This window comes from Salmo salar, chromosome 10 (assembly GCF_965601325.2).
Source record: "Salmo salar chromosome 10, fSalSal1, whole genome shotgun sequence".
Lineage (NCBI taxonomy): Eukaryota > Metazoa > Chordata > Actinopteri > Salmoniformes > Salmonidae > Salmo > Salmo salar.
Window position 1 is genome coordinate 1,653,494 of NC_138300.1, and position 27,776 is coordinate 1,681,269.

Consider the following 27,776-nt stretch of genomic DNA (forward strand, 5'->3'; position numbering starts at 1 on the left):
GGCACAATTACATGTATGTGTGTGTTCTTGTATGTGTTTATTTGAATGAGAGTGTACACATGCAATATACACACAAACACCTGCACGGCATCAGCTTCAGGCAAACCGGCATTAGTTGTAAAAACTCTGACACTATCATTCAAATGTACTTTTATTATGATTTATTTTAAAAAACATTTTTTTTTTTTTACTTTTATCTTTGACCATCATTCTCTCTCCCACACAGCCACTCCACTCCCACTTGTCTCCAATTCCACATCCCAACCCTCAGCTTCCCTCAGCCCATCCCATCTATCTCTGCTGGCCACCCACTTCGGGTTTCACATATCTTTCAACTATGCTGTGATGTTTAACGTACAATTTCAATCTACCTAATCGAATAGAATCCACAGATTGCGTGTTGAAGATAAATACTTTTACTAAGAGTATTAGTATATTAGTAATTGACTGACCTGGTCTCTCCAGATCTCCTAACAGTACTATTTCTAGGGTCAATTTTAGATCAATGTTATGCATTTTCAGCCATTCCTGAACCTGAGACCAGAAACAGGCTACATGAGGGCAATACCAAAATAAATGGTCTATTGATTCTGTATCCTCACAACAAAATCTGCAGAGCTTCGATGATTTTATGCCCCAAAAATTCAACATTTTGTTGGTACCAAGAATTCTATATAATCATTTTAACTGAAAAGCACGAAGTCTTGAATCTTGCGTTGTTTTATATATCAACTCATACACCCTGTACCATGGAATCGGTACATCAAAAATCTCTTTCCAACTATTTTGCAATCTGTATGGCACAGTTGTCAACATCCTGGTCCTCAAATGAAACTGGAATACTTTCCTATTTATGCTATTTTTATTCCTCTGACAGTTTTGATCCTTTATATTGGGCAGACAGACCAGTTCTCTACCTCCTCCCTCCTCCTACATTTTTGGGGCAATGCTGTAATCAATTGGTTGTACTCTTGGATTGAGCAGACCTTCATGTACAATTCTGATAACTCCATGAAGGACATAACTCTACCGTTACAATTTACAATATAATTTAAGAACAAAATACCCTTTTCAAACATCTTTCCCATAAATACAGGTATTTTATCAACCAGCATATTTGAGTTCTGCCATAATATTTGTTCTATCTTTTCAGGGGGATGAAATTTAAATTGTAGCCAGCTCTGCAATTCAAGTTTGAAATAAAGAGATAATTTGGGAAAAAAAGTATCATTTTCAATTAATCGAAAATAAGACATGGCAATCTGCACAAAGGCAAAAAGGCGATTTTTAAACAATGGATGAGCTTTTCTTAGTAATCTACTGGAGGACCATTTTAGGGTTCAAATAAAACTTTTGAATGAGCGAAGCTTTTAGAGAGAGGGTTTAGTGCTTTTATATTTAAAAATCTCAACCCACCAAATTCATATTCATTATATAGATAGGCACGTTTTATTTTGTCTGGTTTAGCGTCCCAGATAAAGTAAATATTTTTAGCTGATTTGATTTGAAAAATGATTTGAAAAATGAATCATCAGGAGTAAGCAACGCCATAAGTGAGTAAACTCAAAATCAAATCAAATGTATTTATATAGCCCTTCTTAGATCAGCTGATATCTCAAAGTGCTCTACAGAAACCCGGCCTAAAACCCCCCAAACAGCAAGCAATGCAGGTGTGGAAGCACGGTGGCTAGGAAAAACTCCCTAGAAAGGCCAAAACCTAGGAAGAAACCTAGGGAGGAACCAGGCTATGGGGGGTGGCCAGTCCTCTTCTGGCTGTGCCGGGTGGAGATTATAACAGAACATGGCCAAGATGTTCAAATGTTCATAAATGACCAGCATGGTCAAATAATAATAATCATAGTAGTTGTCAAGGGTGCAACAAGTCAGCACCTCAGGAGTAAATGTCAGTTGGCTTTTCATAGCTGATCATTGAGAGTATCTCTACCACTCCTGCTGTCTCTAGAGAGTTGAAAACAGCAGATCTGGGACAGGTAGCACGTCCGGTGAACAGGTCAGGGTTCCATAGCCGCAAGCAGAACAGTTGAAACTGGAGCAGCAGCACGGCAAGGTGGACTGGGGACAGCAAGGAGTCATCATGCCAGGTAGTCCTGAGGCATGGTCCTAGGGCTCAGGTCCTCCGAGAGAAAGAGTGAAAGAGAGAAAGAAAGAAAATTAGAGAGAGCATACTTAAATTCACACAGGACACCGGATAAGACAGGAGAAATACTCCAGATATAAGACTGACCATAGCCCCCCGACACAGAAACTACTGCAGCATAAATACTGGAGGCTGAGAAAGGAGGGGTCAGGAGACACTGTGGCCCCATCCGATGATACCCCCGGACAGGGCCAAACAGGCAGGATATAACCCCACCCACTTTTCCAAAACACAGCCCCCACACCACTAGAGGGATATCTTCAACCACCAACTTACTATCCTGAGACAAGGCCGAGTATAGCCCACAAAGATCTCCGCCATGGCACAAACCAAGTGGGGGCGCCAACCCAGACAGGAAGATCACGTCAGTGACTCAACCCACTCAAGTGACGCACCCCTCCTCAGGACGGCATGGAAGAGCACCAGTAAGCCAGTGACTCAGCCCCTGTAATAGGGTTAGAGGCAGAGAATCCCAGTTGAGAGAGGGGAACCGGCCAGGCAGAGACAGCAAGGGCGGTTCATTGCTCCAGTGCCTTTCCATTCACCTTCACACTCCTGGGCCAGACTACACTCAATCATAGGACCTACTGAAGAGATGAGTCTTCAATCAAGACTTAAAGGTTGAGACCGAGTCTGCGTCACTCACATGGACAGGCAGACCATTCCATAAAAACGGAGCTCTATAGGAGAAAGCCCTGCCTCCAGTTGTTTGCTTAGAAATTCTAGGGACAATTAGGAGGCCTGCGTCTTGTGACCGTAGCGTACGTGTAGGTATGTACGGCAGGACCAAATCGGAACGATAGGTAGGAGCAAGCCCATGTGATGCTTTGTAGGTTTGCAGTAAAACCTTGAAATCAGCCCTTGCCTTAACAGGAAGCCAGTGTAGGGAGGCTAAACTGAGATATGACTAAGGAGTTAATCAGGGCAATTTTCTTCCATAAATAGACAGGTATTTACCACTTCATGGTTGCAGGATCTTGTCTATTTTTTACTAGTTTTCTATTTAAATTCATTGTGGAGAGCTTACTTATATCTTTTGTGATATGAATACCGAGTATGTCTACTTCACCATCAGCCCAGCGGACACCCTTGTTTAACTCCTCTTGACAATTCAAAACTCTCTGAGAAGTAGCCGTTATTTACTATTTTACACCTGGGGTTGCTATACATTACTTTTACCCATTTTATAAGAGAATTAGCGAAATTGAAAAAATCCAGACATTTATAAATAAAATCCAGTCTTACTTTATCAAATACCTTTTCAAAATCCACTATAAATACCATTCCTGGCTTCTTAGATGTTGCATGATGTTCTATTATTTCTAGTAGTTGTTGTATATTATCTCCAATGTATCGTCCATGTAAAAAACCTGTCTAATCAGGATGAACAATAGCTGGTAAAACCCTTTTAATTCAGAGTGCTCTGCATTTTGCTAGTATTTTTGCATCACAACATTGAAGTGTAAGGGGCCTCCAGTTTTTATAGATAGACTGGGTCTTTATATTTGCCATCTGGGTCTTGTTTTAATAATAGAGAAGTCAGACCTTCCTGCTGAGTACCTGACAGACTACCATTTCTATTGGAGTAGTTAAAACAATCTAACAACGGAGCTTTTAGTATATCAAAAAATACTTGATATACTTCTACCGGTATGCCATCAAGCCCTGGGGTTTTTCCAGACTGAAAGGATTTAAAAGCCTCAAAAAGTTCTTCCTCTGTAATTTGGCCTTCGCACTGATCTTTCTGTACATTTGTCAATTTTCCATTTTTTATATTATTTGGAAAGAATTCCTTGCCGTAATCTTCATTCAGTGGGATAGGATGAGACGGAAAAGAGAACATCTGCCTAAAATAATTAGCTTCCTCTTTTAAAATATCATTCTGAGAATCATAAATGACTCCGTCTCCAGTAACGAATTTCTGCAAATTATTTTTGTTAGTGTTCCTGTATTGGAGATTCAGGAAGAATTTTGTGCATTTTCCTCCATATTAAATCCAGTTTGCTTTAATTTTGTAATAGATTACATTAGATCGTTCTGGAATAAGTTCCTCAAGTTCTTTTTGTTTTTCCTCTAACTTATTTTGTATCTCTGTAGTATCGTTTTTATTGCTATCTACCTGTACTATTAGTTCATGGATTTCCCTTGTTAGTCTGGTCTCTTTAGCCAGAAACTGCTTTTTTATTATTGATGAATATTGAATAGAATGACCCCTGAAAGTACATTTTGTCACGTTCTGACCATAGAAAGCTTTTATTTTCTATGGTAGAGTAGGCCAGGGAGTGACTGGGGGTTTTCTCTAGTTTATTTATTTCTATGTTGGTTCTAGTTTCTTTTTTCTATGTTGGGGGTTTTGTCTAGTTTCTGTATTTCTATGTGGGGTTCTAGTTTCTGTATTTCTATGTTGTTTTTTGGGATGATCTCCAATTAGAGGCAGCTGGTCATCGTTGTCTCTAATTTGGGATCATATTTAAGTTGTTGGTTTTCCCACTAGGTTTCGTGGGAGATGATTTTGAGTAAGTGTATGTTGCATCTCTTCATCACAGTTTGTTGTTTTGTTCATTCGTTTATTTGTATGTCTAGCATAGTTTCACAATTATAATAAAATGTGGAACGATACACACGCTTTGGTCCCATTCTTCAGACAGCCGTGACACATTTAAAGGTATCCAAAACAATAAGGGGATTTTCTGATCCTATATTATACTGGAAAAATTCAGTTATAAATTATTTTGTCTTAGTTAAAAATAAGTTGTCCTCTAGTAAACTTTGATTAAATTTCCAATATCCCGGTCCACGTGGAAAATCTATAAGAGTAAAATTGTTTTATTTTATTCCACCTTTATTTAACCAGGTTAGCTAGTTGAGAACAAGTTCTCATTTACAACTGCGACCTGGCCAAGATAAAGCAAAGCAGTGCGACACAAACAACAACACAGAGTTATACATGGAAAAAATGAGCGTACAGTCAATAACACAATAGAAAAAAATAAAGTCTATGTACAGTGTTTTGCAAATGGCGTGGGGAGGTAAGGCAACAAATAGGCCATAGTAGCGAAGTAATTACAATTTAGTAGATTAACACTGGAGTGATAGATGAGCAGATGATGATGTGCAAGTAGTGATACTGGTGTGCAAAGGAGCAGAAAAGTAAATAAAACAGTATGGGGATGAGGTAGGTAGATTGGGTGGGCTATTTACAGATGGGCTGTGTACAGCAGCAATCAGTTAGCTGCTCAGATAGCTGATGTTTAAAGTTAGTGAGGGAAATGTAAGTCTCCAGCTTCAGCGATTTTTGCAATTCGTTCCAGTTATGTGAATGCCAATTAGATGATGATCTGATCGCATTCTGTCTCCTATTAAAACTTTTTTAGCCTTTGATGCAAGAGAGAAAGAGACAAGAAAGTAGTCAAGACGACCAGCTTGATTAAGTCTCCTCCATGTATATCTCATTAGGTCGGGGTTTTTTAGTCTCCAAATATCCACTATTTCTAATGTGTCCATAATATTTGTGATTTCCTTAAGGGCACGGTGATGACAGTTTGTAGAGTGATTACCTTTACGGTCTGTTGAGGTACTTAACACTGTGTTATAGTCTCCTACCATAATAATTAGATCATTTGTTTGCCTGTAAGATCAATAAATTGGCAGAAATGTTTTCGAAGAAGTGTGGATCATCCTGATTTGGATCATATAGATTAATTAGCCAAATCTCTTTTTCGTCCACTTTCATATTCAAAAGGATCCACCTTCCTTGCGAATCGTTCCTGACTATTTGCACATTCAGATCGAAATGTTTGTTAATTAATATCGTCACACCCTTTGAGTTCCTTTGTCCATGACAGAAAATGATTTCAACACCCCATTCCTTTTTCAACTTCATCTAAGGATGTAGAGTGAGTTTCCTGTAAACAGTATATCTTATATTCCTTTTCTTTTAGCCACGTAAAGACTGATCTTCTTTTTATAATCTGCTAAACCATTACAATTATAACTGGCTATACTTATTTCACCCCTTACCATAACTAGATACTGTTCTCAGTCTAAACGGACCATAATTAGAGCTTGTAAAGTTACTGCCATCAGAGGTATTATGAAGGTCAAAACTAGAGCTTTCAAATGTCTGATATTTACAATTCAAGAAATAGGTTCTAGCAATATTTATTTTATTCCCTTGCCTGTTTGCCTGAGCCAATGCCACAGATGGTAGAAAACAAGACAAGATATTATGTGTGTGGTAAATCAGAATAGGTTGATGTGTATGGTATTGGATGTGATATAGTGAGAGTGTGTACGATGTCTGTATAAGAGGAAGACTATAATGTGTGATGTCCAAATAAATAATAACTCTGACAATTTGCTTTGGTTGAGTGTCTATGTATGTAACATGTAATGCGTATAGCCTAAATATTCATGATGATAATTGTAATCCATATTGGTATACTCCGTCATAGTTGCATCATAATTACCTTTAACATCATTGGAAAAACACATCCCAGCATTTCCATAGCAATTGACGTTTCACATGATCATGAAAGAGACCTTGCATTACTCTAGAGACGGCTTCACTAGAGTACAAATGTATTTCCGTACAATATGTTATTATTCCCCAATGCTCCTATTCTGATATCTTCCCCTTTGCTTGTTGTAAACATATATAAACTTGTAGACAAATACATAAAAAAAGATGGACAAACAATAAACACATTAAATTATAAAACAGTTCTCGACAATAGAGAGGAAGAGAAGAGAAAAGAGAGAGAGAGTGAGAGAAGAGAACGAGATCAGGTGTGTGTGTTTAACTCCGTATCCGTACACAAGCGAGTACGTGTGTGTTCATATCCACTTCATAATGTTCAGATATTTTTACAGTTCCCATACCTTCTTTTTTTTTCGTAACCTGAAGTCCCTGTAGAATTTAGTACAGCCATGGTGTTATGGAGCTGTCCATCTATAAAGAGTTTGTCCACAATGATAAAGGCACTCTTACCCTTCTTCCTTTGTTGTCTTTGTACCAGATACAGCCTCTTACGACGTTCATTTATCTCCCTTGGAAATGGGTCATTGAGACCGAATTTGGTCCCTTTAAACTCCCTTCCCCTGCTGTTGATCAGCTCCTTTTGTTGGTAGTATTCAAATTGTGCGACCCTTGGTTTTTGTCGCTCCGAGCTCCAAGTCTGTGTACTCGGAGGAAAGCCACCTTGTTTACAGTCTCTATAGGAAGTTTCAAGGTGGATTGTTGGATGTGTCCTCAGGAATGCCAGAAAGAAAAAATAGATTTTCACACATGCTACGACTTTTTATGTCTAGTAGCAACTCCTTCTCACCCTGTTTTCCCTGAGTAGAAAATCCATGTTGGAATCGTGGATTTTTACCTTGGCTGTGAGTGTCTTGTTTTCTCTTTGGAGCTTGAGAATTTCACTCTGGCTGAACTCCAAACTCACCCCCAGCCCTGTTACCTCCTTACATAACTTTTTCATTGTTGCACGGATTCCAGCCAGAGCACTAGCCTCTACCTCAACAGTAAGTAAATCATCTGTGTCTGTAGATTAATCTGGTTTTTCTTTTTTTTTTTGTCGGGTTAAAGTTATGAGGTGGTTGGATCTTTCCACGAAGGAGTATGTTGTTCCTCCATAGTGTAAAGCTAAATCCCATTATACCCTCCGACTAACCATCATACAAGCAAAGCATAAATACAAGACTAAGATCGAATCATCATACTACACCGGCTCCAATGGATGTTGGCAGGGCCTGCAAACTTTTACAGACTACAAAGGGAAGCACAGCCGAGAGCTTCCCAGTGACAAGAGCCTACCAGACGAGCTAAATCCCTTCTATGCTCGCTTCGAGGCAAGATACACTGAAACATGCATGAGAGCATCAACTGTTCCGGACGACTGTGTGATCAAGCTCTCCATAGCCGATGTGAGTAAGACCTTTAAACAGGTCAACATTCACAATGTCACAGAGCCAGACAGATAACCAGGACGTGTACGCCGAGCGTGTGCTGACCAACTGGCAAGAGTCTTCACTGACATTTTCAACCTCTTCCTGTCTGAGTCTGTAATAACAACATGTTTCAAGCAGACCACTATAGTCCCTGTGCCCAAGAACACTAAGGTAACCTGCCTAAATGACTACCGACCCATAGCACTCACGTCTGTAGCCATGAAGTGCTTTGAAAGGCTGGTCATGGCTCACATCAACACCATTATCCCAGAAACCCTAGACCCACTACAATTTGCAGAGCCACCAACAGATCATCGTCATCATCATCAGATCAACAGAAACATTTTGTCCAGGAAGTTGTTTAGGAGGGATTGGATTTGTTGTTGGCCAATACTTGTTTGGTAGGTTTCTACACTACCTTCCTTCCATCTATATGTCACGACACCGACGGATGGTGGCGCCCCTCCTCGGCCGGGCGGAGCTCGGCGGTCGTCGTCGCCGGCCTACTAGCTGCCATCGATCCTTTTTTGTTTCACTTTCTGTTGGTTAGGTCTAGGTAGGCACACACCTGTTTTGGGTTAGTTATTAGTGGGGGGGTTATTTAGTTTAGCGTAGGATGTCTGTGTTTGTGCGTGATTATGTTTCTTGTCCGTTTTGTGTGCTTGAGGAACGTGTGCTGGTTTTCCTCTGCCTGTGGTTGGTTTCGTTGTGTTCACCACCGCAGAAGTATTTAACCTCTTGGGGCTAGGTGGGACGCTAGCGTGCCACCCGTGGTGCACTCCATCAACAGCAGGTGCATTTCAAGAGCGGCAAATTTGAATCCAAATAAATGTCAAAATTCAAATTTTTCAAAAATACAACTATTTTACACCATTTGAAAGATAAACATCTCCTTAATCTAACCACGTTTTATGATTTCAAAAAGGTTTTACGGCGAAAGCATCAATTTAGAGTATGTTAGGACAGTACATTTACAAGAGTTGTGTGTAATGTTTTGTCAAGTCAAAGACAGGGTCACCAAAACCATAAAACCAGCTAAAATGATGCACTAACCTTTTACAATCTCCATCAGATGACACTCCTAGGACATTATGTTAGACAATGCATGCATTTTTAGTTCTATCAAGTTCATATTTATATCCAAAAACAGCGTTTTACTATGGCATTGATGTTGAGGAAATCGTTTCCCTCCAATAACCGGCAGTCAAGTCAGCGTCACAAATTAAATAATTAAAATTAGAAAACATTGGTAAAATATTATATTGTCATTTAAAGAATTATAGATTTACATCTCTTGAACTCAATCAACTTGCCAGATTTAAAAATAACCTTACTGGGAAATCACACTTTGCAATAATCTGAGCACTGCGCCCAGAAAAATACGCGTTGCGATACAGACTAGACGTCATGTTGGGGAGATCTAAAATCGAAAATACTATGTAAATAATCCATTACCTTTGATTCTCTTCATCAGATGTCACTTCCAGGTATCACAGGTCCATAACGAATGTAGTTTTGTTCAAAAAAGCTCATCATTTATGTCCAAAAATCTCCGTCTCGTTAGCACATGATGTAAGCCAGCCGGACTTCTCGTCATGAACGAGGGGAAAAAATATATTTCCGTTCGTTCAAACATGTCAAACGTTGTATAGCATAAATCATTAGGGCCTTTTTTAACCAGAACATGAATAATATTCAAGGTGGACGAATGCATACTCTTTTATAACGTATTGGAACGAGGGTACCCAACATGAACTCGCGCGCCAGGTGTCTAATGGGACATCATCGTTCCATGGCTCTTGTTCGGTCAGATCTCCCTCCAGAAGACTCAAAACACTTTGTAAAGGCTGGTGACATCTAGTGGAAGCAATAGGAAGTGCCAAAATATTCCTAAGCCCCTGTGTTTTTCAATGGGATAGGTTTAAATTCAATACAACACATCAGGTATCCACTTCCTGTCAGAAAATGTCTCAGGGTTTTGCCTGCCAAATGAGTTCTGTTATACTCACAGACACCATTCAAACAGTTTTAGAAACTTTAGAGTGTTTTCTATCCATATATAATAAGTATATGCATATTCTAGTTACTGGGTAGGATTAGTAACCAGATTAAATCAGGTACATTTTTTTATCCAGACGTGCAAATGCTGCCCCCTAGACCCAACAGGTTAAGGGCTGCGTCCCTATTTTTTGGCGACCATATCTACTTTCTGGAATAAAGAAGTGTGGTCAAGAATTCTCTGTCTCCTGCGCCTGACTCTACCTCTCCTGCTTTCTTGAGCCAGCCCGTGACACTATAGCATTTCTTAATAGTATGCAGTTTGATCAGCTACAATACCTCAAGGTTGTAACGCTTGTCGCCTGTAGAAGAAGGGGACCAAAGCGCAGCATGGTGAGTGTTCATATTAATGATTTAATAATAAGAAACACCGCCGACAGTTCTGTCAGGTCACGAATGTACAAAACAGAAAATAACCACCCACAAAACCCAAAGGAAAACAGTCTACCTAAGTATGGCTCCCAATCAGCAACAATGATGTACAGCTGTCCCTGATTGAGAGCCATACCAGGCCAAAACAAAGAAATAAAGAAATACAAAAACATAGAATAAAGGACATAGAATGCCCAAAATACACAGAAAACCCCCCCCTGCCACGCCCTGACCAAACTACAATAACAAATAACCCCTTTTTCTGGTCAGGACATGACAGTACCCCCCCCCCCCCCCAAAGGTGCAGACCCCGAAATGCACCTCAAACAAAAAAAAACACAAAAACAACCCCAAACTAAAAGGAAGGGAAGGGAGGGTGGCCACCGTCAACGACGGTTCTTGTGCTACACCCCCCCTTCCCAATCCTCCCCCCTACGGAGGTGGCTCAGGAGCGGGATGCAGACCCCGCTCCACCACTGGCTCACCCCACTTAGGTGGCGCCACTAGAGCAATGTCCCTCGCCGCCGACCCCGGATGGGGGACCCTCGCAGCGGGCGACTCTGGCTGCGCCGGACAGGCGGGCGGCTCTGGCGGCGCCGGACAGGCGGGCGGCTCTGGCGGCGCCGGACAGGCGGGCGGCTCTGGCGGCGCCGGACAGGCGGGCGGCTCTGGCGGCGCCGGACAGGCGGGCGGCTCTGGCGGCGCCGGACAGGCGGGCGGCTCTGGCGGCGCCGGCACAGGATTCACCAGGCTGGGGAGACATGCAGGAGGCCTGGCTCTGGGCGCAGGCACAGGACTCACCAGGCTGGGGAGACATGCAGGAGGCCTGGCTCTGGGAGCAGGCACAGGATAGACAGGATTTTGCAATATTCTGAGTAGATAGCTCGGCCATCACAGGCTAGCTAATTTGACACCCACCAAGTTTGGCTCTCACCAAACTCAGATTTACTATAAGAAAAATTGGATTACCTTTGCTGTTCTTCGTCAGAATGCACTCCCAGGACTTCTACTTCAACAACAAATGTTGTTTTGGTTCCAAATAATCCATAGTTATATTGAAATAGCTCCGTTTTGTTCGTGCGTTGAGGTCACTATCCGAAGGGTGACGCGCGAGCGCATTTCGTGACAAAAAAATTCAAAATATTCCATTACCGTACTTCGAAGCACGTCAAACGCTATTTAAAATCTATTTTTATGTAATTATTCTCGTAAAATAGAGATAATATTCCAACCGGGTGACGTTGTATTCATTCAAAGGCTGAAAGAAAGAAATGGAGTAGTCTCGTGGACGCATCTCCAGTGTCACAGTTCCCAGCCTGACCACTAACAAATACTCCTGCTGTTCTTAGCCCAGAGACTGCAGACACCCCATTACACTTTCTGCCGCCTTCTGAGAGCCAATGGAAGCCTTAGAAAATGTCACGTTACAGCACAGATGCTGTATTTTCGATAGAGATGCTACAGAAGGACAATAAATTGTCAGACAGGGCACTTCCTGTATGGAATCTTCTCAGGTTTTGGCCTGCCATATGAGTTCTGTTATACCCACAGACACCATTCAAACAGTTTTAGAAACTTTAGAGTCTTGTCTATCCAAATCCACTGTCCCATCGATGTGGACAAGGGAGTGCTCCCTCTGCTGTTTCCTGAAGTCCATGATCATCTCTTTTGTTTTGTTGACATTGAGTGTGAGGTTATTTTCCTGACACCACACTCCGAGGGCCCTCACCTCCTCCCTGTAGGCCGTCTCGTTGTTGTTGGTAATCAAGCCTAACACTGTAGTGTCGTCTGCAAACTTGATGATTGAGTTGGAGGCGTGTATGGCCACGCAGTCATGGGTGAACAGAGAGTACAGGAGAGGGCTGAGAACGCACCCTTGTGGGGCCCCAGTGTTGAGGATCAGCGGGGTGGAGATGTTGTTTCCTACCTTCATCACCTGGGGGCGGCCCGTCAAAAAGTTCAGGACCCAGTTGCACAGGGCGGGGTTTGAGACCCAGGGTCTCAAGCTTAATGACGAGTTTGGAGGGTACTATGGTGTTAAATGTTGAGCTGTAGTCAATGAACAGCATTCTTACATATGTATTCCTCTTGTCCAGATGGGTTAGGGCAGTGTGCAGTGTGATTGCGTCGTCTGTGGACTTATTGGGGTGGTAAGCAAATTGGAATGGGTCTAGGGTCTCAGGTAGGGTTGAGGTGATATTTGACTAGTCTCTCAAAGCACTTCATGATGACGGAAGTAAGTGCTACGGGGTAATAGTTGTTTAGCTCACTTACCTTAGCTTCTTTGGGCTAGGGGGCAGTATTTTCACATCCGGATAAAAAAACGTACCCGCTTTAATCTGGTTACGACTCCTGCCCAGTAACTAGAATATGCATATAATTATTGGCTTTGGATAGAAAACACCCTAAAGTTTGTAAAACTGTTTGAATGGTGTCTGTGAGTATAACAGAACTCCTATGGCAGGCAAAAACCTGAGAAGGTTTCATGCAGGAAGTGGCCTGTCTGACAAGGTGTTGTTGTTCTTGCTTCTGTGTATTGAAGAGTCAGGATCTTAGCTGTAACGTGACATTTCCTAGGGCTCCAATAGGCTCTCAGAGCCTGGGAAAAACCTGAACGATGACGAGGCAGCCTCAGGCTGAAACACATTATCGCCTTTTCCAAGTGGCCCATCAGAGGACAATGGAATTAGGCGCGTGCCCGATTCGACCCCGTGCAGTATTTTCCTTCGGCTGTTTAGCTAATTGCAGATTCCCGGTCGGAATATTATCGCTTTTTTACGAGAATAATGTCATAAAAATTTATTTTAAACAGCGGTTGACATGCTTCGAAGTACGGTAATGGAATATTTAGCATTTTTTTGTCACGAAATGCGCCATGAGTACGACCGTTATTTACCATTTCGGATAGTGTCTAGAACTCACGAACAAAACGACGCTGTTTGGATATAACGATGGATTATTTGGGACCAAAACAACATTTGTTATTGAAGTAGAAGTCCTGGGAGTGCATTCTGACGAAGAACAGGAAAGGTAAGACCATTTTTGTTATAGTAAATGGGATTTTGGTGAAGGCTAAACTTGCCGGGTGTCTAAATAGCTAGCCCTGTGATGCCGGGCTATCTACTCAGAATATTGCAAAATGTGCTTCATCCGAAAAGCTACTTTAAAATCGGACATATCGAGTGCATAGAGGAGTAATGTATCTATAATTCTTAAAATAATTGTTATGCTTTTTGTGAACGTTTATCGTGAGTAATTTAGTAAATTGTTAGTAAATTCCCCGGAAGTTTGCGGGGGGTATGCTTTTTCTGAACGTCACATGCTAATGTAAAAAGCTGGTTTTTGATATAAATATGAACTTGATTGAACAAAAAATGCATGTTTTGTATAACATAATGTCCTAGGTGTGTCATCTGATGAAGATCATCAAAGGTTAGTGCTGCATTTAGCTGTCTTCTGGGTTTTTGTGACATTATATGCTAGCTTGAAAAATGGGTGTCTGATTATTTCTGGCTGTGTACTCTGCTGACATAATCTAATGTTTTGCTTTCATTGTAAAGCCTTTTTGAAATCGGACAGTGTGGTTAGATTAACGAGAGTCTTGTCTTTAAATAGCTGTAAAATAGTCATATGTTTGAGAAATTGAAGTAATAGCATTTCAAAGGTTTTGAAAATCGCGCCACAGGATTCAACTGGCTGTAACGTAGGTGGGACGAATTCGTCCCGCCGGTCCCATAGAGGTTAGCTTTCTTGGAAACAGGAACACTGGTGGCCCTCTTGAAGCATGTGGGATAGGGATTGATTGAATATGTCTGAGGGTTAACACATTTAAATGTTTTACTCACGTTGGCCGCGTTGAAGGAGAGCCCGCAGGTTTTGGTAGCGGGCCGTGTCAGTGGCACTGTATTGTCCTCAAAGCAAGCAAAGATGTTGTTTAGTTTGTCTGGGAGCAAGACATCCGTGTCTGCGACGGAACTGGTTTTCCCTTTGTAATCTGTGATTGACTGTAGACCCTGCCACATACGTCTCGTGTCTGAGCCAATGAATTGCGACTCTACTTTGTCTCTATACTGACGGTTAGCTTGTTTGATTGCCTTGTGGAGGGAATAGATACACTGTTTGTATTCAGTCATGTTTCTGGTTGCCTCGCCCTGATTAAAAGCAGTGGTTCGCGCTTTCAGTTTTGCGTGAATGCTGTCATCAATCCACGGTTTCTGGTTAGGGAAGGTTTTAATAGTCACCGTGGGTACAACATCATCGATGCACTTGCTAATAAACTCGCTCACCGAATCAGCGTATACATCAATGTTGTTGTCCGATGCTATCCGGAACATATCCCAGTCCATGTGATCGAAGCAATCTTGAAGCGTGGAATCCGATTGGTCAGACCAGTGCTGAATAGACCTGTGCACGGGCGTTTCCTGTTTTAGTTTCTGTCTATAGGCTGGGAGCACCCAAATGGAGTCGTGGTCAGATTTGCCGAAAGGTGGGCGAGGGAGGGCTTTGTATGCGTCGCGGAAGTTAGAGTCGCAATGATCCAGAATACTGCCAGCCCGGGTCGCGCATGCTTGGGGGGGGGGGGGATATACACGGCTGTGATTATAATCGGAGAGAATTCTCTTGGTAGATAATGCGTCGGCATTTGATTGTAAGGAATTCTAGGTCAGGTGAACAAAAGGACTTGAGTTCCTGTATGTTGTTGTGTTCACAACACGACTCGTTAATCATAAGACATACACCCCCACCCTTCTTCTTACCAGAGAGATGTTTGTTTCTGTCGGCGCGATGCGTGAAGAATCCGGGTGGTTGTACCAACTCTGATAACGTATCCCGAGTGAGCCATGTTTCCTTGAAACAGAGAATGTTACAATCTCTGATGTCTCTCTGGAACGCAACCCTTGCTGGAATTTCGTCTACCTTGTTGTCAAGAGACTGGACATTGGCGAGTAGTATACTCGGGAGCGGTGAGCGATGTGCCCGTCTACGGAGCCTGACCAGAAGACCGCTCCGCTCTGCCCCTTCTTGCGGCGCCGTTGTTTTGGGTCGCCGGCTGGGATCCGATCCATTGTCCTGGATGGTGGACCAAACAGAGGATCCGCTTCGGGAAAGTCGTATTCCTGGTCGTAATGTTGGTGAGTTGACGTTGCTCTTATATCCAATAGTTCTTCTCGTCTGTATGTAATAACACTTGAGATTTTCTGGGCTAACAATGTAAGAAATAATACATTTAAAAAAAACTAAATACTGCATAGTTTCCTAAGAACGCGAAGCGAGGCGACCATCTCTGCCGGTGCCATCTTTTAGTTCTCATTTTACAACTGCGACCTGGCCAAGATAAAGCAAACCAGTGCGATTAAAAACAACAACACAGAGTTACACATAAACAAACACTCGATCCACATTATAGCAGGGGATGTAAAGCCATAACACAGACATTTTTCAAGAAGCAGATTATGATCGATAATGTCAAATGCTGTACCGAAGTCGAACAAAACAGCTCCCTATCAATTTCTCTCAGCCAATCATCAGTCATTTGTGTAAGTACATGTTTCATGCCATTTCCCTATAAGAGTGCTGAAAATCTGTTGTTCATTTGTGTCTCGTCCAAGACTTTTTAACAAAAGTTTACTAAGGGTTGGTTACATGCTGATTGGTCTGCTATTTGAGCCAGTAAAGGTTGCTTTGATATTCTTGGGTAGCAGAATGACTTTTGCTTCCCTCCAGACCTGAGGGCACACTCTTTCCTGTAGGCTTAGATTGAAGAGATAACAAATAGGTGTGGCAAGGTCGTCCGCTGTGGTCCTCAGTAACTTTCCATCCAAGGTGTCAGAGAAGGTGGCTTGTAATTATTGATAGACAGTCCATGCTCCGACGAATTGAGGGTCTTTTAACCTGTTAGGGCTAAGGGGCAGTATTGACACGGCTGGATAAAAAACATACCCGATTTAATCTGGTTACCACTCCTACCCAGTAACTAGAATATGCATATACTTATTACATATGGATAGAAAACACCCTAAAGTTTCTAAAACTGTTTGAATGGTGTCTGTGAGTATAACAGAACTCAAATGGCAGGTCAAAACCTGAGAGATTCCTTTACAGGAAGTGGCCTGTCTGACCATTTGTTGAACTTCTTTTCCATCTCTATCATTTACTAAGGATCTCTGCTCTAACGTGACACTTCCCACAACGTCCATAGGCGCTCAGAGCCCGGGAAAAAACAGAATGTCGTCATTCCAGCCCCAGGCTGAAACACATTATCGCCTTTCTCAAGTGGCCCATCAAGAGACACTAGCTTATGCGCGTGACCCCGACCGCCCCCGCCTTTGGGATTTTTTCCTCTGTTTGCCGAAAAGGAGATTCCCTGTCGGAATATTATCGCTTTTCTACGAGAAAAATGTCGTAAAAATTGATTTTAAACAGCGGTTGACCTGCTTCGAAGTACGGTCATGGAATACTTAGAATTTTATTGTCACGAATTGCGCCAAGCGCGTGACACTTCTTTACTATTTCGGATAGTGTCTGGAACGCACGAACAAAACGCCGCTATTCGGATATAACGATGGATTATTTTGGACCAAACCAACATTTGTTATTGAAGTAGCTGTCCTGGGTGTGTATTCTGACGAAGACAACAAAAGGTAATGACATTTTTATAATAGTAAATATGATTATGGTGAGTGCTAAACTTGCCGGGTGTCTAAATAGCGAGCCCGTGATGCCTGGGCTATGTACTTAGAATATTGCAAAATGTGCTTTCACCAAAAAGCTATTTTAAAATCGGACATATCGAGTGCATAGAGGAGGTCTGTATCTATAATTCTTAAAATAATTGTTATGCTTTTTGTGAACGTTTATCGTGAGTAATTTAGTAAAATGTTAGCGAATTCCCCGGAAGTTTGCGGGGGGTATGCTAGTTCTGAACGTCACATGCTAATGTAAAAAGCTGTTTTTTGATATAAATATGAACTTGATTGAACAAAACATGCATGTATTGTGTAACATAATGTCCTAGGGTTGTCATCTGATGAAGATCATCAAAGGTGAGTGCTGCATTTAGCTGTCTTCTGGGTTTTGGTGACATTATATGCTGGCTTGAAAAATGGGTGTCTGATTATTTCTGGCTTGGTACTCTGCTGACATAATCTAATGTTTTGCTTTCGTTGTAAAGCCTTTTTGAAATCGGACAGTGTGGTTAGATTAACGAGAGTCTTATCTTTAAATGGCTGTAAAATAGTCATATGTTTGAGAAATTGAAGTAATAGGATTTTTAAGGTTTTGAAAATCGCGCCACAGGATAGCCGTGGCTGTTACGTAGGTGGGACGAATTCGTCCCGCCTAGCCTAGAGAGGTTAACAACTTCCGGTTGTCACAGGAAGTTCTTGCTCCACACACGTTGTCTTTGGGGTAGACATAAACAGAATCCTGAATATGAAGTCTCTACCTTAAAACCTCTTGGGGCTATGTGGGACGCTAGCGTGCCACCCGTGGTGCACCCTATCAACAGCAGGTGCATTTCAAGAGCGGCAAATTTGAAACCAAATAAATATCAAAATTCAAATTTTTCAAACATACAACTATCTTACACCCTTTGAAAGATAAACATCTCCTTAATCTAACCACGTTGTCCGATTTCAAAAAGGTTTTACGGCGAAAGCATAAAGTTAGATTATGTTAGGAGAGTACATTGACAATAGCTGTGTGTAATGTTTTGTCAATTCAAAGACAGGCGTCACCAAAACCATAAAACCAGCTAAAATGATGCACTAACCTTTGACAATCTCCATCAGATGACACTCCTAGGACATTATGTTAGACAATACATGCATTTTTAGTTCTATCAAGTTCATATTTATATCCAAAAACAGCGTTTTACTATGGCGTTGATGTTCAGGAAATAGTTTCCCTCCAATAACCGGCAGTCAAGTCAGCACAACAAATTAAATAATTAATATTAGAAAACATTGGTAAAATATTATATTGTCATTTAAAGAATTATAGAGTTACATCTCTTGAACGCAATCGACTTGCCAGATTTAAAAATAACCTTACTGGGAAATCACACTTTGCAATAATCTGAGCACTGCGCCCAGAAAAATACGCTTTGCGATACAGACAAACGGCCATGTTGGAGAGATCTAAAATCGAAAATACTATGTAAATAATCCATTACCTTTGATTCTCTTCATCAGATGTCACTTCCAGGAATCCCAGGTCCATAACGAATGTAGTTTTGTTCAAAAAAGCTCATCATTTATGTCCAAAAAGCTCCGTCTTGTTAGCACATGATCTAAGCCCGCCGGACTTCACTTCATGAACGAGGGGAAAAAATATATTTACGTTTGTTCAAACATGTCAAACGTTGTATAGCATAAATCATTAGTGCCTTTTTTAACCAGAACATGAATAATATTCAAGGTGGACGAATGCATTCTCTTTTAAAACGTATTGGAACGAGGGAACCCAACATGACCTCGCGCGCCAGAGTCTAATCGGCCATCACCGTTCCAAGGCTCTTGTTCAGTCAGATCGCACAGTAGAAGACTCAAAACACTTTGTAAAGGCTGGTGACATCTAGTGGAAGCAATAGGAAGTGCCAAAAGATTAATAAGCCCCTGTGTGTTTCAATGGCATAGGCTTAAAGGTAATTCAACACATCAGGTATCCACTTCCTGTCAGAATCTGTCTCAGGGTTTTGCCTGCCAAATGAGTTCTGTTATACTCACAGACACCATTCAAACAGTTTTAGAAACTTTAGGGTGTTTTCTATCCATATATAATAAGTATATGCATATTCTAGTTACTGGGTAGGATTAGTAACCAGATTAAATCGGGTACGTTTTTTATCCAGCCGTGAAAATACTGCCCCCTAGCCCCAACAGGTTAAGAATTGACTGAATGACAGATGGTTGAGTTGCGTGATTTTCACTATCTGCTGGTTGGCCATATGACAATAGCTCTTGGGTGTTTTTAACAACTTCCGGTTGTCACAGGAAGTTCTTACTCAACACACTTTGTCTTTGAGGTAGACATAAACAGAATCCTGAATATGAAGTCTCTACCTTAAGAATTGACTGAATGACAGATGGTTGAGTTGCGTGATTTTCACTATGTGCGTTTTATATGACAATAGCTCTAGGCTGTTTTTAACAACTTCCGGTTGTCACCGGAAGCTCTTGCTCCACACATGTTGTCTTTCGGGTAGACATAAACAGAATCCTGAATATGAAGTCTCTACCTTAAGAATTGACTGAATGGCACATGGTTGAGTTGCGTGATTTTCACTATCTGCTGGTTGGCCATATGACAATAGCTCTTGGGTGTTTTTAACAACTTCCGGTTGTCACAGGAAGTTCTTACTCAACACACTTTGTCTTTGAGGTAGACATAAACAGAATCCTGAATATGAAGTCTCTACCTTAAGAATTGACTGAATGACAGATGGTTGAGTTGCGTGATTTTCACTATGTGCGTTTTATATGACAATAGCTCTAGGCTGTTTTTAACAACTTCCGGTTGTCACAGGAGGCTCTTGCTCCACACACGTTGTCTTTGGGGTAGACATAAACAGAATCCTGAATATGAAGTCTCTACCTTAAGAATTGACTGAATGACAGATGGTTAAGTTGCGTGATTGTTCACTATGTGCGTTTTATATGACAATAGCTCTTGGGTGTTTTTAACAACTTCCGGTGGCTCCAGGAACCTTAGAATCGACACAAGTAGACCTCACAGTAGCCTGATGGATTGTTATAGAAGACAGGTTCATAAGGCATTCATAACCCACATAGGCTTCAGGTTGATCTAAAAACCTTATTTTCACTGTGAAGGGTTAATGCCACAGGGTCAAGGTTTGCACAGATCGGGAGGACCTCGGGAACGCTCCTGAGTTTGAATTGTGCTTCTAACACTAACGGTTCTCTCACTGTCACCCAAAAGCACTTGACATATTGGTGCAGGCATCATTTTGGGCCTAGTTTTCTCACGGTCACTGCGCTCAGACCGAGCGAGCTACGGTCAAGCAGGGCGTCTCATTGAACTCGGCACAGCCTAGAGATAATGGTAATGCCATTGCAGGCTCTTTGTGTCTTTAAGCACCGCACTGTGTCACTCCGTCCTTGCTGTGTGTGTGTGTGAGATAGCTTTTCTTTGACATCTGATGGGATATATGACTGAATTACAGTTCATGAGGGTTGCCTAGTCACACATATGAAGTTGTGGAAAGATCTGACCTTTTTAACCCTTCAAAACAGCCCCTATGACACCATTTTAAGGCACTTCTGGTTGACACAGGAATCTGAACATTAGGCTCTTATAGAATATTGAGTTTTAGGTCTTTATGTTAAGAACTGACTTATTTACAGAGGGTTGAACAAGTGTGTGTTGTTTCAGAAAATCACAGAAAATCACAGAAATCTCGCAGAGCTCCGAAACCCGCCTTAACGGACTCATCTGAACACGCTGCAACTGGATATGTAACTTTTTTGGAAAAAAACCCTCCTATTGTTGAATATCACCAATGTGTCATTGTACAATTTCTCTGAAATGAACATTGGTAAATGCATGGTTCCTTTTTTCCTGACACCGTAGGCTCATGTAGTTTGATGTGAAGCGGTCAAATCAGCACTCTATTTTCCTGTTTGACTTTCAATCCCAGAAAAATAGCCTTAACTCAAAAAGCGTCGAGGCCTCGACTCCATCCTGTTCGGGGCCAACTGCCCATAATGCCAAACCCATGCAGACCGAGTTTCGTCTTCGAATTCTTTTCCGTTTATGAGAAAAAGCCGTGTCGTGATTGGTGATATATGTTACATTTGCAATATGATTCCGTTCGCCCTCCCGTGGAATAATCCGGGACCGCAAAGAAATGACCAAATTTTGAACATTTTATTAAACGGAAACGAAAGGTCCGAGAGACTCCGTTCGATGACTTCCTGGAAGATCCGGCCCCTGTGAGCGGCCCGACGCCGTCTGCGGATTTATCGGACGTAGTCGGACGTCTAGTAAGGGCGCGTACATTTGCAACATGCACTTTCTCACTAACCACACAGCTGGCGCACGAGAGTTCCCTTCATGTATGGAAGGTGTTCAACTCAATAGGAAGGTGTTCAACTCAATAGGAAGGTGTTCTAATGTTCAACCCAATAGGAAGGTGTTCATCTCAATAGGAAGGTGTTCAACTCAATAGGAAGGTGTTCTAATGTTCAACCCAATAGGAAGGTGTTCATCTCAATAGGAAGGTATTCAACTCAATAGGAAGGTGTTCAACTCAATAGGAAGGTGTTCATAATGTTCAACTCAATAGGAAGGTGTTCAACCCAATAGGAAGGTGTTCAACTCAATAGGAAGGTGTTCAACTCAATAGGAAGGTGTTCAACTCAATAGGAAGGTGTTCAACTCAATAGGAAGGTGTTCTAATGTTCAACCCAATAGGAAGGTGTTCATCTCAATAGGAAGGTATTCAACTCAATAGGAAGGTGTTCAACTCAATAGGAAGGTGTTCAACTCAATAGGAAGGTGTTCAAGTCAATAGGAAGGTGTTCTTGATGTTCAACTCAATATTAGGAAGGGTTAGGGTTAGAGTTAATAGGAAGGTGTTCATAATGTTTTGTACATTCAGTGTAGGTAGCACACGGGACATTTTTCTCTGTTGAGATTATTTCCTTTTTAATTTCAAACCAAATGTAAAATGTTTCCATTTTGATTAATTCAAGTCTGTCTGTCTGTCTGTCTGTCTGTCTGTCTGTCTGTCTCTCTCTTTTTCCAGGCTGACCATAAATGCAGAGTGCCAGCTACAGCTACATAATTTCCCCATGGACGAACACTCCTGCCCGCTCATCTTCTCCAGCTGTGAGTAAAGTACCTCCTCCTGTGCTTCCGTGTGGCTCAGTTGGTAGAGCATGGTGTTTACAATGCCAGGGTTGTGGGTTCAATTCCCACGGGGGACCAGTACGGAGAAAAAAAATTATGAAATGTATGCATTCACTACTGTAAGTCGCTCTGGATAAGAGCGTCTGCTAAATGACTAAAAATGTGCTCAGCACCTACATCTTTCCAGGTTTTGATATCTTATCAACACCAGTCTATTATCAGAAGATCACATTATTTTCATAACATAATTATATTGAATTATAAACATATGATTGAGTGAAATGCCAAGAGTGTGCAAAGCTGTCATCAAGGCAAAAGGTGGCTACTTTGAAGTATCTCAAATATAAAATATATTTTGATTTGTTTAACACTTTTTTGGTTACTACATGATTCCATATGCGTTAGTAGAAAGTAGAAAATAGTAAAAAATTAAGAAAAACCCTTGAATAAGTAGGTGTGTCCAAACGTTTGACTGGTGCTGTACGTACAGAGCATTCGGAAAGTATTTGGACCCCTTCACCTTTTCTACATTTTTTTTACGTTACAGCCTTAATCTAAAATTGATTAAATTATTTTTTTCCCTCATCAATCTACACAAAATTCCCATAATGACAAAGTGAAAATAGGTCCCCAAGAACACAGTGGCCTCCATCATTCTTAAATGGAAGAGCTGGCCGCCCGGCCAAACTGAGCAATTGTGGGAGTAGGGCCTTACTCAGGGAGTTGACCAACAACCCGATAGTCACTCTGACAGAACTCCAGAGTTCCTCTGTGGAGATGGGAGAACCTTCCAGAAGGACAACCATCTCTGCAGCACTCCACCAATCAGGCCTTTATGGTAGAGTGGCCAGACGGAAGCCACTCCTCAGTAAAAGGCACATGACAGCCCACTTGGAGTTTGCCAAAAGGCACCTAAAGGACTCTCAGACTATGAGAAACAATATTCTCTGGTCTGATGAATCCATTATCGAACTCTTTGGCCTGAATGCCAAGCGTCACGTCTGGAAGAAACCTGCTGTGGGGATTTTTTTCAGCAGCAGGGGCTGGGAGATTAATCAGGATTGAGGGAAAGATGAATGGAGCAAAGTACAGCGAGATCCTTGATGAAAACCTGCTCCAGAGTGCTCCGGACCTCAGACTGGGGCGAAGGCTCACCTTCCAACATGACAACGGCCGTAAGCACACAGCCAAGACATAGCAGGATTGGCTTCAGGACAAGTCTCAATGTCCCTGAGTGACCCAGCCAGAGCCCGGACTTGGGAGAATGGGCGAAACTCCCCAAATACCGGTGTGCCAAGCTTGTGGTGTCATACTCAAGAAGACTCAAGGCTGTAATTTCTGCCAAAGGTGCTTCAACAAAGTACTGAGTAAAGGGTCTGAATACTTATGTTGATGTGATATTTCATTTTTTTAAATATTTTTTTTATTCTAGAAACCTGTTTTTGCTTTGTTGTTATGAGGGGGTTGTGTGTAGATTTTGTTATGCCTTATGCTCAACGATACAACTTTAAAAATTCCTCATCAATTCACGGGGCCTTAGAAGTTCAAACAGTACAATTCTTAATAGGTGCATTCTTATAAGTAACTAATAATAACTGTAATAACTAACAACTGTAATAACTAACAACTGTAATAACTAACTGCTGTAATAACTGTAATAACTGTAATAACTGTAATAACTGATACCAACTGCAACAACTGTAATAACTGTAACGACTGTAATAACTGTAATGGCTGGTAATAACTAATAACTGTAATAACTGTAATTACTGTAATCACTGATAATAACCGTGATAACTGTGACAACTGTAATAACTAATAATAACCGGTAATAACTGTAACGGCTGTGACAACAAATAATAACTGCAATAACTGGTAATAACTAATAATAACTGGAATAAATGTAATAACTGGAATAACTGTAACAACTGGAACAACTGTAATATCTGCAATAACAGCAATAACTGTAATAACTAATAATAACTAGCAATAACTGCAATAACTGTAATAGCTAATAATAACTGCAATAACTGATCAAATCAAATTTATTTATATAGCCCTTCGTACATCAGCTGATATCTCAAAGTGCTGTACAGAAACCCAGCCTAAAACCCCAAACAGCAAGCAAAGCATGTGAAAGAAGCACGGTGGCTAGGAAAAACTCCCTAGGAAAAACTCCCTAGAAAGGCCAAAAACCTAGGAAGAAACCTAGAGAGGAACCAGGCTATGAGGGGTGGCCAGTCCTCTTCTGGCTGTGCAGGGTGGATATTATAACAGAACATGGTCAAGATGTTAAAATGTTCATAAATGACCAGCATGGTCAAATAATAATAATCATAGTAGTTGTCGAGGGTGCAACAAGCACGTCCGGTGAACAGGTCAGGGTTCCATAGCCGCAGGCAGAACAGTTGAAGCTGGAGCAGCAGCACGGCCAGGTGGACTGGGGACAGCAAGGAGTCATCATACCAGGTAGTCCTGAGGCATGGTGCTAGGGCTCAGGTCCTCCGAGAGAAAGACAGAAAGAGAGAAAGAGAGAATTAGAGAGAGCATATTTAAATTCACACAGGACATCGGATAAGACAAGAGAAATACTCCAGATGTAACAGACTGACCCTAGCCCCCCGACACATAAACTACTGCAGCATAAATACTGGAGGCTGAGACAGGAGGGATCAGAAGACATAATAACTGAAAATAACTGATAATAACTGAAATAACTGGTGGAACAACTGGAATAACTAATAATAACTGGAATAAATGTAATAACTGGAATAACTGATAACTGGAATAACGAATAATAACTGGAATAACCGCAGTAACTGATAATAACTGTAACAACTGTAATAACTGTAATAACTAGTAATAACTAGCAATAAGCGGTAAGAACTGTACTAACTAGTAATAACTTGTAATAACTGTAATTGCTGTAATAACTAATCATAACTGCAATATCTAATAATGGTAATAACTGGAATAACTAATCATAACTGGAATAACTGAAATAACTGTACTAACTAATAATAACTGGAATAACTGGAAAAACTAATAATAACTGGAATAACTGGAAGAAATAATGTCATAAATGCATCAAGTGCAGCATCTGCATGCTCTTCATTACACACATCCGAACAAATACAGCTTCAGGATAGGAATCACTACAACGTTTTGTATGATCTCTTATACACTATTTTAGGCCCAGCTTTTGGAACCTTGGCTTTCCTGGATATAGCAACTATTTTGTGATCACTGCATCCCATCTTTGAAATGCAACAGAAAGGTCCCACATCTAGCCATCATTCTGGTTGTAATTCCGATGGTGTCCACAAGATGGCAGAAGTGTATGTCAAAAGTTTCAGACGGATAAATTGAAGTATGAGCAAATTACATGACACTTAGTTTGAAGTCACCCAGGTACATTTGGGCAAATCGTGAAGAAGACATTTACAATTTCTTCTGCAAGAATATCGTTAAATCTGTGTACTTAGACTTTGATTTAGCTTTTCCAGTATTAGTAGCCATATTATAAGTTCAACATTTGCAAAACACCCAGTTTTCATAACTGTATAACTCTCTATATTCTTACAATATTTGTCCAAAAGGAAAAGGCTTGCTGTCGCACAAGGTTAGCAGCTACATTTTGCAACAGATACGGAGTTTCCCGTAAAGCCCAGATCATTGGCTATCTAGCTAGCTTTGTTTGACACCGATTGGTGCTTATTTGACAAAGTTACAGTTGATCAAGTGAAGACCACCCGCGTGTCATTAGTGCGTCGCTCTCTGACCAAATTTGGTAGATATACTACACCCCTAATGATATAGTGAAGTCTGGTTACGTTCTAGGATCTCTGCGGAATAAATACGAATGTGATTTGACTGGTTGAAACAACGTTTAGGGTTAGATTTTCACAGATTCCTTTCTTTGCAAATTGAACGAGTGGAAATACAAAATCGATCGTGCATGCTATATGGACCTTTTTAGGATATGAGAAATTATTTTATCTAACAAAAGGACACTTCATGTTATCTCTGGGACCCTTTGGATGATAAATCAGAGCAAGATTTCAGAATGTAAGTACACATTTTACCTTCAGAGGTGAATTTATCAAACCTATTGCGGTGGAAAAAGTGTTTTGTTGTTAGGAGCTCTCAAACAATAGCATGGCATTTTTTCGCAGTAATAGCTACTGTAAATTGGACAGTGCAGTTATATTAACAAGAATTTAAGCTTTCCGCCAATATATGTACCGACATTTGTTGTGTCTCTAAAATCTGCGATCGTGACACAATGCGCTGCATGATTTACAACTGTCCCGTTGACGGGACGCCGATCCCTAATTAACATCACATACACACATATTATCCAGATACTGACTGTTACCACTTGGTGGCCTATAGCAACACCCCAAAATAATGGGCTTGAGCTGAGGCAGGTGAACCTGCAACCACAGCACTTCAAATAACATTTAACATGAAATCCTCTCTAAGCTTAATGGGAATATGCATCTGAATATATACAGCAACACCACCCCATAGGGCCCCTTTGGGCTCCCGAGTGGCGCAGCGGTCTATGGCACTGTATCTCAGTGCTAGAGGCGTCACTACAGACACCCTGGTTCGATTCCAGGCTGTATCACAATCGGCCGTGATTGGGAGTCCCATAGAGCGGCCCACAATTGGCCCAGCGTCGTCTGTGTTTGGCCGGTGTAGGCCGTCATTGTAAAATAAGAATTTGTCGTTAACTGACTTGCCTCATTAAATAAAGGTAAAAAAATTAAAATACAATAAAAAAAGGTATTTTTTACATCCCTTGCTACTACTGTATCATCAAAGGAAATATATTAGTCTCAGAGATGGTCAATATATGAATGTTATCTGATGTAAGCAAGTTATTGATTTCATGAACAGTTCCCACTCAGCCCAGTCAAAACTGTTCACTGCTCTGGCACCCCAATGGTGGAACAAGCTCCCTCACGACGCCAGGACAGCGGAGTCAATCACCACCTTCAGGGGACATCTGAAACCCCACCTCTTTAAGGAATACCTGGGATAGGATAAAGTAATCCTTCTAACCCTCCCCCCAAAAAGATATAGATGTACTATTGTAAAGTGGTTGTTCCACTGGATATCATCAGGTGAATGCACCAATTTGTAAGTCGCTCTGGATAAGAGCGTCTGCTAAATGACGTAAATTTAAAGGTAATGAACCTAAGGCTACATGTGTTAATATGGGCTATCTTTCGCCCTTTCATCGGTAGCTTATCTGAGATGGGGGGGAAAAAATGACATTATTCGTCAGTCAATCAGAAACTTGTGAGTGTAAGTGAGTTAGTCTCGCCAGTTGGACAATTTGCCTGTCACAGTGGATGGA

General features: G+C 41.3%; 1 protein-coding gene across 1 annotated transcript in view; it reads left to right on the forward strand.

The window, feature by feature from the left end:
* The window catches only part of LOC106613408 (gamma-aminobutyric acid receptor subunit gamma-3-like), a 225,088-nt gene that overhangs the window by 50,360 nt on the left and 146,952 nt on the right, over positions 1 to 27,776 (forward strand). Inside the window, exon 3 of the mRNA XM_045688601.1 lies at positions 22,305 to 22,387. Within this exon, the coding sequence (XP_045544557.1) occupies positions 22,305 to 22,387 (83 nt within the window). The remainder of the gene's footprint in view (positions 1 to 22,304; positions 22,388 to 27,776) is intronic.